This window comes from Bolinopsis microptera, chromosome 12 (assembly GCF_026151205.1).
Source record: "Bolinopsis microptera isolate Bmic1 chromosome 12, MBARI_Bmic_1.0, whole genome shotgun sequence".
Taxonomy (NCBI): Eukaryota; Metazoa; Ctenophora; class Tentaculata; order Lobata; family Bolinopsidae; genus Bolinopsis; species Bolinopsis microptera.
Genome location: NC_087083.1, coordinates 8,167,265 through 8,178,253, shown reverse-complemented (window position 1 = coordinate 8,178,253; position 10,989 = coordinate 8,167,265). Strand labels below are relative to the sequence as shown.

At 37.3% G+C, this 10,989-nt stretch overlaps 2 protein-coding genes across 2 annotated transcripts; both read right to left on the bottom strand.

Moving 5' to 3' along the window:
- Positions 1-423: 423 nt before the first annotated feature.
- Positions 424-3,983, bottom strand: LOC134823868 (putative golgin subfamily A member 6-like protein 3). Its single transcript, XM_063835464.1, has 3 exons — positions 3,932-3,983; positions 1,795-1,880; positions 424-954 (listed from the first exon to the last, which is right to left on the bottom strand). The coding sequence occupies exons 1-3, from the start codon at positions 3,981-3,983 to the stop codon at positions 424-426; spliced, it is 669 nt and encodes a 222-aa protein (XP_063691534.1).
- A 1,660-nt stretch (positions 3,984-5,643) lies between these two features.
- On the bottom strand, positions 5,644-10,288 carry LOC134824192 (uncharacterized). The gene is made up of 6 exons (XM_063835961.1): positions 10,190-10,288; positions 9,897-9,978; positions 8,990-9,111; positions 8,733-8,847; positions 7,638-7,750; positions 5,644-7,097 (listed from the first exon to the last, which is right to left on the bottom strand). The coding sequence occupies exons 1-6, from the start codon at positions 10,257-10,259 to the stop codon at positions 7,012-7,014; spliced, it is 588 nt and encodes a 195-aa protein (XP_063692031.1). The 5' UTR covers positions 10,260-10,288; the 3' UTR covers positions 5,644-7,011.
- Positions 10,289-10,989: the final 701 nt, after the last annotated feature.

Sequence of the window (10,989 nt, the reverse complement as noted above, 5' to 3'; positions counted from 1 at the left end):
TCTGCTACTCTCATCTGTTCCTCTAGAATACGCTCAGCTTCTGCTACTCTCTTCTGTTCCTCTAGAATACGCTCAGCTTCTGCTATTCTCTTCTGCTCCTCTAGAACTCTCTCAGCTTCTGCTACTCTCGTCTGTTTCTCTAGAATTCTCTCCACCTTTGCTACTCTCTTCTGTTCCTCTAAAATACGCTCAGCTTCTGCTACTCTCTTCTGTTCCTCTAGAACTCTCTCAGCTTCTGCTACTCTCGTCTGTTTCTCTAGAATTCTCTCCACCTCTGCTACTCTCTTCTGTTCCTCTATAACTCTCTCAGCTTCTGCTACTCTCCTCTGTTTCTCTAGAATTCTCTCTACCTCTGCTACTCTCTTCTGTTCCTCTAGAACTCTCTCAGCTTCTGCTACTCTCTTATGCTCCTCTAAAATACGCTCAGCTTCTGCTACTCTCTAGTCTCTTCTGTTCCTCTAGAACTCCCTCAGCTTCTGCTAGTCTCGTCTGTTTCTCTAGAATTCTCTCCACCTTTGCTACTCTCTTCTGTTCCTCTAGAATACGCTCAGCTTCTGCTACTCTCTTCTGTTCCTCTAGAACTCTCTCAGCTTCTGCTACTCTCGTCTGTTTCTCTAGAATTCTCTCCACCTCTGCTACTCTCTTCTTTTCAACTAGAACTATCTCAGCTTCTGCTACTCTCTTCTGTTCCTCTAGAACTCTCTCAGCTTCTGCTACTCTCTTCTGTTCCTCTAGAATACGCTCAGCTTCTGCTACTCTCTTCTGTTCCTCTAGAATTGTCTCCACCTCTGCTACTCTCTTCTTTTCCACTAGAACTATCTCAGCTTCTGCTAGTCTCTTCTGCTCCTCTAGAACTCTCTCAGCTTCTGCTACTCTCTTCTGTTCCTCTAGAACTCTTTCAGCTTCTGCTACTCTCCTTTGCTCCTCTAGAACACGCTCAGCTTCTGCTACTTTCTTCTATTCCTCTAGAATTGTCTCAGCCTCTGCTACTCTCTTCTCATTCTCACCATTTTCGGTATTCTTTAAGTTGTGAAAAGCGTTTGGCTAAGTGTGAAGTGTGTGACGTTGCACTTTGTGTGCTTTGTTTATCCTTAGACTTATAATCAGTTAGAGTAAAAAGCACGAAACCTGAAAATTTTCGTAAAATTCTAGTAAATTGGTAAATGGAATTATGATAGTAGTTTATAAGTATAGCTGTTCCCACCATCACGATTTGTTTAGTGTACCACTTAAATTTTGTATGTATTGTTTAAATTTTATTCAGCCATTCTGACAAGGGCTTTTAGTTTTATTATCTGACCCTGAGTTTCTGTTTAATTAAGTAACGTACCTCCAGAAGTACACTATTCATTAAACCCGTACTTTTAAAAGTACATTATTCATTAAACCCGTACTTTTTAAAGTACATCATTCAAATATGATGTACTTTTAAAAGTACGATGCAATGTTTCAAAAAAGTAAGCTCCAACAATGAACTTTTAAAAGTACGGGTCGAAAAAGCTATAAAAAATATAAATTTTTTCAAAATAATTATTGCATCGTCGGAGTTGGTGTCTTAGTGCTTAGGAAACAAAATTTCATCAAAAAATTCGAACGTTTAGAGTTGTTGGTATTATATGGGTTAAAGCGTTCAATTTCATTCATTCATTAACCCTCGAAAGCGCACATTTACTGGCAAAATATATTTTAACGTAAGTCAATATCATCCCTGCCACAGGAATTGCAAATAATCATAAAACTTCATAGATGATCTTTAAAATGAACATTTGTTATAGTTCTATTTCATAAACTCACAGTATTTTCAGGCTCCACTTCTTGATCTTCTGTTATAACTGGTTCCTGGATGTCTGACAGAACAGTAGATTCGTTCTCGGAGTCACCTACAGTAAAAGGTCATGTCTTAGAGTATTTTATTTAGGTAATAGATTGCTTTTCAATTAAAATGGGTTTATCTTGATGATATCGTTATTGTTGGCTGTTATAATAGTGCAGGGTATTTTTATTGGTTGATAAAGTTATGCATTACATCTTAGAACAAAATAAAGGTAAACTCACTGAAATTATCAAAGAATTGATAGCCAGAGTGCCGGAAAGATGTCTTGTTTCCATTTTGTTCGTTAGCTAAGCGTTTAATTGGACCTGCCAAGCCTATATTACCCTGTAAATTGTAAAAGTGTGTTTTTATAACTTATCTATTTCCTCTTCCTGATAATATATAAATAGCATGTTTCCTTGTAGCAACAAACGGAATAACTAAAAATGATTTAAACGAAAAACAACACTACGAATTTATTGGTGCAGCAAAGCCTTGGACTCTTTGACAAAGTAATGTAAATATATACAGGGTGGGCCAAAAGTAACGTTACATACTTTTGGCCTACCCTGTAATACTATGCTTCCTAAACCGTACCAGTTCCCTAGGGTTTAACCAGGGTGTAACCAGGGTGTAACCAGGGTGTAACCAGGGTGTAACCAGGGTGTAACCAGGGTGTAACCAGGGTGTAACCAGGGTGTAACCAGGGTGTAACCAGGGTGTAACCAGGGTGTAACCAGGGTGTAACCAGGGTGTAACCAGGGTGTAACCAGGGTGTAACCAGGGTGTAACCAGGGTGTAACCAGGGTGTAACCAGGGTGTAACCAGGGTGTAACCAGGGTGTAACCAGGGTGTAACCAGGGTGTAAACAGGGTGTAACCATGGTGTAAACAGGGTGTAACTAGGGTGTAACCAGGGTGTAACCAGGGTGTAACCAGGGTGTAACCAGGGTGTAACCAGGGCCAGGGTGTAACCAAGGTGTAACCAGGGTGTAACCAGGGTGTAACCAGGGTGTAACCAGGGTGTAACCAGGGTGTAACCAGGGTGTAACCAGGGTGTAACCAGGGTGTAACCAGGGTGTAACCAGGGTGTAACCAGGGTGTAAACAGGGTGTAACCATGGTGTAACCAGGGTGTCACCAGGGTGTAACCAGGGTGTAACCAGGGTGTAACCAGGGTGTAACCATGGTGTAACCATGGTGTAAACAGGGTGTAACTAGGGTGTAACCAGGGTGTAACCAGGGTGTAACCAGGGTGTAACCAGGGTGTAACCAGGGCCAGGGTGTAACCAGGGTGTAACCAGGGTGTAACCAGGGTGTAACCAGGGTGTAACCAGGGTGTAACCAGGGTGTAACCAGGGTGTAACCAGGGTGTAACCAGGGTGTAACCAGGGTGTAACCAGGGTGTAACCAGGGTGTAACCAGGGTGTAACCAGGGTGTAACCAGGGTGTAACCAGGGTGTAACCAGGGTGTAACCAGGGTGTAACCAGGGTGTAACCAGGGTGTAACCAGGGTGTAACCAGGGTGTAACCAGGGTGTAACCAGGGTGTAACCAGGGTGTAACCAGGGTGTAAACAGGGTGTAACCAGGGTTGTAACCAGGTTGTAACCAGGTTGTGACCAGGTCGTAAACAGGGTGTAACCAGGGTGTAACCAGGATCCATCTTCGCCTCCTGGTTACAATATAAGCCGAAGTAAAATAAGTATCTTCAATAATATATAATATACTATATATAATATACTATAATAAATAGTTGAAATAAGTATTAACCTCAGACTTTGCTTTAGGCAGGATAACCTGCGTCAAAGGTACTTGTTCTGTTACAACCTGATTGTTGAATTATTTTCAATTCAAGATTTATTTTTCATGGTTTATAGACGATTGCAGACGAATCCAGCTTGTAATATAAATACTCAACAATATAGACATAATTAGCAATGTAATTAATAATGATACAATTAATATACTAATATAGACATAGCAAACATCACAACCAAAACAACCTAAAAATTAACCAGTTTTATAGATCGTTTCTGTTTTTGAAGATTTTGACACATCTTGTTGTTATTGTGCTATGGTTTAAAATAAGGAACATTGTTGAAATGTTGTCCTACCTTACAGTCAGCCTGATCATCATCACTGTTGGGGCAGACCAGAGATTGGCTGCTCATCTCTGTGAAATTAAATGCTCTTATTACGTTAACATAGCAAACTTATATTATAATAGTGAGGTTTAAAAACGAAACAAACGCGAAATAAAAAAAACATGTTTATCAAACAAAATGAAATACGTTTGAATCTGGCCTGAGCTCGATAGAAAAGCTTCTCTCTAACATGAACACGAGATGTGGTTACCATGACAACTACACCGGTTAAAATGTGATACAGACAGCAGCTGCATACAGCCCAAACGTAGATATGAGAAGTGGAGACTTTTTACGTTGTTTTATAACTTCAGCTTATATATATCTTTATATATGTGGACATGATGTGACGTGAATCATGTTGGCTGGCTGTTTGGCAACCAGTTTATCAACATTGGAGAAAAGAATCTGATGATCCAACTCTTTAATCTTATTACATAATATTAACCATAATATAAACCATAATATAAACCGCTTATTACATGATATAAACCTACTACAAGGGTTATGGTTTGCTTCGAGTTGGAGGACTTCGCCGCTTCGACGCGCCGCGCAAACTAGCATTCTTGCTTCGCAGAGCAACGATCTCGATGGATTGACATCGTCAATCAAGCTTCGAGATTTTGGTTTGTGTCAGGGTTGAGTAATAGTTTTGGGTTTCAAGACTGGCGGCTGCTTCGTTCGGCTTCAAACCCCACAATTACAGGATAGTGCGCTGGTGAGTGAACTAATAAAAACCAAAGACTTCAAAATCCATTGTTATAGCCAACGTTTCACTCTTATTGCTCTTATTATATGGATATTTTCAGCTTAATTGATAAAGCTGGAAATTTGTCACAAACTCATTTTCGTCGTGGTGACGTAACTACACAAACAATTGCAATTCATAAGCTAGACAAACAACGTATAGTAATCAAAATTCTTTATTAGTTGATCCAGTCAAAAATACTGAACATGCCTATAATATAATTGTCGGTTCAAAGTTTTTCGGACCTCTTTTTTCGTTTATCCATTGAGGAAGTGATTTGGGGTTGGAGTATAAGTAAAAGCAATTATCATAAAGGAAATTTGTGGGCCACCTTAAATAGTAAATTTAGTCAATTCCTACCTTTAATTTTCAATTTTGGCTGAAAATTTAAAGTTTAAATCCTCGATTATTATGAATAAAACTATATTCAAAATTTAACTGTTCCATGCATGTTTAACCAAAACCCAAATAATTTATGAATAGGTAATTAGTTCAACTTCATTTAATTTAACCACCTCGCATTCTCACAGGTTTAAAAAAATGAAACGATATGTTTTAATTCAAATTCGCTTTTGATATTTCTCATTATCTCATTTTCTTTAAACAAATAAGTTGTGAACAATAGATTATGGTTTAGAATAATTCTATTAATAATAATAATAATAATTAATGAGAGTATAATACACTGTAGATACTTTATATTTAGTTTATTCTTCACTGGATACTGTAATAAACACTTTTTACCTGGTCCTCTTATATCTCTTCCCTTGCTATGCAAGCCCTGTCTCTTGTTTATACAATTTTTAACCCGTATATTGGGTAGACTGTGTATTTGTTATGTATTTTATATTATACAGTTTTGTGTACAAGTAATTATTGTTATTTACTGGACTAAGGGGTATACATGTGTTGGAGTTTTTCTCTTATTTTTCTTCTCTTGCTCTGCATGCCCTGATTCTTGTATAAACATGATGTTTGTTTAAATATTGTATATTCTTGTATTGATTGTGGTATTTTGTGGGTCAGATTCAGCAATACCCAATGGGTACTTGCTGAATCACTGTTTTATACACTCTGTAGCCAGTCCCTGTGTTCCGTCCCTTGCCCTGCAAGCCCTGTTTCTTGTTTATACAGCATTTATTTATCGTGTATTACATTGTAGTATGTAATAAACATTTGTAGTAGTGTAGGATTGTTTGAATTTCTTTTTGCTAGGTTTTATAATATTTATTTGTATAATTTGTGATTGTTTCTCCCGGTTTTCTTCCCTTGCGTAGCAAGCCCTGTCTCTTGTAAAAACAACCTCGAAAGATTTGTAGATACACATAGTCTCTACACCTTTACCCTCTGGTCCCTAGGGTCAGCTGATCCCGGGCCAGAGGAAAACTACCGACTGCCAAGGTTTGACGCCTATGCAGTCGAGACCTCTTATTGAGACCCTTTATAATAATAATAACAAAGTATTTATATCCCGCTCATATTAGCAACTAGTAACCAAGAATGGTACTAGCTACTAATGTCAGAGCGGCTGTCCAAACAAAGATAAAACTTTAATAATTTAGAATTCTCCAACAAAAAAATTCTCAATTTCCTTTAAACTGCTTATTCGTAACACTAACGTCTAAAAACTATATTATACGACAGACATGGTGGTACAATCAGACATCAGATGGAATAAACTATAAGAGAAAAATAATAATCTCGACACATAATGGTTACCTTTATTTATTCAAAAGAATTTAATTAATTGAACTTCATTATACACTCTTCTTTATTTGTAGATCAAAACAACAAACACAAACTGAGGCCTGCATCCCCGTCATCCCCCGTTATTAGTTAAAAATATTTATGAATGCTGTTTGTTCTGTAGAAAAAATTAAAATGTAAAATCATATAGGATACATGACATAACAGATTCGTTTTACTTGTTTGCATGAATAGCATTAATATAACAAAATATATGTTGCTTGAGTGTCGAGTGATCAGCAACCGGCCTCGAGCATGAGCACGTAAGGAGAGATGAGCACAAAAAGAGGAACGGATTGAGAGCTTCCAGTAACCAGTTTACTATTTAAGCATTTATGACTCGAGATATAAATATAATATTAATCATTATCACGATGTGCGAATGCTTATTTTCTTAGCTTTGTATTGGTTTTTCATTATTAAGACATTTTCTGAATTTGGTCGCTCAGTATAAGCTGCATAGCAGATAACATGGAAAAGTCGCACAACTAATAGTTTAGATATGTAGAAGAGGAACGTAACTTTAACTGTAGGGAAACTTAGTGACCAATTAGTGACCAATTAGCTGTAAGGACACTGGGAGACACATTCAGCGGAGACTGATCTTCTTGTTCGGTGGTGGAGATGGGCACGATCACTCTCTCTTACTGAAAATAATTAAGTTGAAACACATTTATAATCCATTTATTAATCTATAATGAACTGACTGACCCAGCGGCGTGCTACATTACGGCTCATTCACCGTGGTCACAGTCAATTGCGGTCAATTTCGACAGGATTTTAAAGTGAGAGTAAAGCATGGTTGGAGCACTATATTAATATAGCGTATTCCAATTGTTAACACGAAACAAAACCGCGCAAAATATGAAGTGCATGGTCTACAACCAAACCACAGATCGACGTGACGGTGACACGTTGCAGATGCGTGCAGTATTTTCAAGTTTTGTACGCCTAATATGGGGTCGTTCACATATTACGTAATCAGCCGAGGGGGGGGGGGGGGGGGGGGGTTCAAATGCTTACGGTTGATTACAATTTAAGTAAAACGATTACATTGTAGGGAAATTTGATCGTGCGTGGTGGAATTTAACAGGAATTTAACACGAAATGACCAAGTGGTGTAACCGCGGCGAAATTCTTGTTAAATTCAATCTTAATTAAGTTATGCAAATTGATTGATTTCTCACCGATCTGATTGCAAGAGTCTGAATAACATTCTACACATGTCCCCCGTTCTTTTGCTGTCTCCCCGCATGGTCCACAACCACTAACACTTTTGTAATCTGCTGTACTGGCCGGCCTGAATAGAACAGTGTTATAGTGACTAATTAGTGACCAATTAGTGGACAATTAGTGACTAATAAGTGGCCAATTAGTGACCAATAAACTCAAATCTACCATTTCTCATATGCTTCTACTCAGCTTCCTTAATTCTTTATCAGAGAAAGTGTAACATTAAGCATTATAAAAATTATACATTATAATTCTAAAGATTAACGTAACATTATGATTTGTGACTAAATTTATATTCAGATGAGTATAGACTTTACAGCGCCTACAAAGCAATGGTTCTCAATTCTCAGAATATGTTCGGAATAGGCTTTCTTTATAATATTAAAGTAATAATTATTTGCCTGCATTCATAAAAATGTTTAAAGTAAAATTGCACGATGATAAGTTTTTAAAACATCACGTATAAACTATAAATGACATTTTGTTTAAAATTTGTCATCAAGTTACGATTGCTAGGTCACGTTTGGACAAATTTATCAAGCAGAAAATACAAACTGTTTTGATCACGGCCAACATATGCATATGATATGGTGATCTGTGCAAATGAAAAGATAGCGTATCACTTTTAGAGCATCATAGTCAGACCAATTAGTGACCAATTAGTGTTCCAGATAACCTAAACTTACATGTTGCAGGTGATAGCTGTACCTTCAGATCTTCAACAGGTGGTGACTAATTAGTGACCAATTAGTGACCAAGTAGTGACCAATTAGTAACCAATTAGTGTTTCAGATAACCTAAACTTACATGTTGCAGGTGATAGCTGTAACTTCAGATCTCCAACAGGTGGTGACCAATTAGTGACCAATTAGTGACCAATTAGTGACCAATTAGTGACCAATTAGTGTTTCAGATAACCTAAACTTACATGTTGCAGGTGATAGCTGTACCTTCAGATCTCCAACAGGTGGTGACCAATTAATGACCAATTAGTGACCAAGTAGTGACCAATTAGTGACCAATTAGTGTTTCAGATAACCTAAACTTACATGTTGCAGGTGATAGCTGAGCCTTTAGATCTCCAACAGGTGGTGAGAGTTGGGTGTCTGGTGATAGCACCTCCTGCTACTTTGTAGTTGTAGCACGAGTAACTCTCCTCCAGCACTACAGGTGAAGTAAGGTATTTATAATAAGTAATAGCACGTGGTCGCTCACCTGGAACATCAGAAAACACTCATTAACAAGTACAAAGTAAATCGAACAACATGTGGTAATGGCGTATGAAAAATACAGTAGAAAAGTTAACCTGGTGGCTGGTTACACCCGGACACGCTGCATTCCGCACACTCAAACGAGAGTTCCGGGTCACACGGCCCACATCCGTAATCCACTCCGCTGGCAAACCCTACATGCTCTGTTAGCTTGGGCCTGACAGTGGGTTTAGTTTCATGGTTATTTTAAAAACCAACGCAATTTTTAATTATTTATTTTAGCTTATCATGAGATTTGTTATAATAATAAAGTCAAGTTAAGTAATAACTTAGTTAAGTTAAGTTATAACTTAGTTAAGCTAAATAATAACTTAGTTAAGTTAAGTGATAACTTAGTTGTTAATCGTTCCAGATTGGAACAAAAAAACGTATAAAAGCACGGCAGCCAAATAATGTTGTAGTACTATTATAATTATAACCCATGGTATATACAACTATTTCCCTTCTAAGACCGTTCAAAACAATACCCTGTACCCGCATATTAATGTCACTATTGCGCATATAAATATCAAATGTTGGAGTAGTTCGCTGTTTTAGTTTATTAGTCTCATGATGAAATACTGATAGTTGGATCATAATACTTTCAACACTACTATCTCACTATATTTTGGCGACCGCGGTGAATGTCCTTGCTGTACGACAGTTTTAAACAAGGAACTGAAACCGAGGGGTTCCGTTCAGGCCCTTCACAATTTGTGGTGAGCAGCTGTGGAAGATAAAATCGCGAATAAAGAAATTTTGCCGAGTTCTAAGACCCTTCCATGCTCTTTTTAGTTCGCTGCCTTTTTATCAGGGATAACCACGAAAAGAAGATACGATTGGAAGCTTTCAAGTAACTAATTGAACTAATTGAACTAATTGAACTAATTGAACTAATTGAACTAATTGAACTAATTGAACTAATTGAACTTATTGAACTAATTGAACTAATTGATAACGTACCTATAACAGGAGACAGTACCGACAGGACAATTAACGAAAGGAGCAGTGCTGTTAGCTCCCTGTATACACTGGATTTCAGCATCTGAGAAGAAATTTGTTAGTACAATGCGGTATCTGGTATATAAAATGTATATTATATTTACTATACTTATAGGTAGTCTATATATATATATATACCATTATTTGGGTATATGGTACGTTAAATCGGAGTTTTGATTTGTGACTCACAGTTTACTAATACTAATTTAGTCAAACCATCTATAATCCAACTTATTTAAGGTTCTGAAACTCACCTGAAATCATCAGCAGCATGCTAAGTCCAGCAATTATCGTCATCATGTTCCAAAACATTGGGCTGCTCATTACTTAAACTGACCGATGATTAAGATATAAAGAATTTTCGATATAAGTGCGACCCTCAAAAACAAATACAAAGGAAAAGTGGTGACCACGGCCACTAAGCAACAAAAAATCCTGAGTCACCAAAAGATCGGACCAAATCACCCAATTTATAAATTATAAATAAGAAAGATCTGTAAAATTTAGCACATGTGTCAGATCAAAACCTTAAGTTTTCTACCATTAGTATTACTATAAGACCCCAAAATGTCGGAGCACTAAAAGCACTCCTTCATGACTAAATTGATGTTTTATGAACAGGGCTATTGATCAGGACGTAAACTGATTGCAAAATAGGCTTTGTTGCTTAATGGGTGACGAATTGTGAAATTCGAATTAGTTGCCATATTAGAGAGGAATTTGCATCCGGTTCAACATAACTTCCATGCAGTAACCTTAATATCATCTCAAAGATAAATTGATGTCAGATATCAATACCAAATCCAGTGGCAGAACAAAATACAACAAATCGAATAGAAATCAAACGATATATATTCAGTTAAGTTTGAAGCACGGGCTTATGTGACTTCCTTTGTTAAATTCCTCTGTCAGATCTGTTTCCGGATGCACACGTGGAAATGTATTGTCTTCGATACAAAAAACTTGCTAAGAAATGAAAGGTCACTCGATCCTTATTATACCTATTTATTATACCTACCTTATCGGACATTAAAATAAAAGCTCGAAGGCATTC

Bases quoted from the DNA above. Each gene is read 5' to 3' on its own strand.
- LOC134823868 (XM_063835464.1), bottom strand. From the start codon at position 3,983: ATGAGCAGCCAATCTCTGGTCTGCCCCAACAGTGATGATGATCAGGCT. The intron at 1,881-3,931 runs GTAAGGTAGGAC...CTTTTACTGTAG, and splicing joins TGATGATGATCAGGCTGACT to GTGACTCCGAGAACGAATCT. The intron at 955-1,794 runs GTGAGTTTATGA...GAGGAATAGAAG, and splicing joins AAGTGGAGCCTGAAAATACT to AAAGTAGCAGAAGCTGAGCG.
- LOC134824192 (XM_063835961.1), bottom strand. From the start codon at position 10,259: ATGAGCAGCCCAATGTTTTGGAACATGATGACGATAATTGCTGGACTT. The intron at 9,112-9,896 runs GTACGTTATCAA...ACCCACTGTCAG, and splicing joins GGTACTGTCTCCTGTTATAG to GCCCAAGCTAACAGAGCATG. The intron at 7,098-7,637 runs GTGAGAAATCAA...AATTATTTTCAG, and splicing joins AGACTCTTGCAATCAGATCG to TAAGAGAGAGTGATCGTGCC.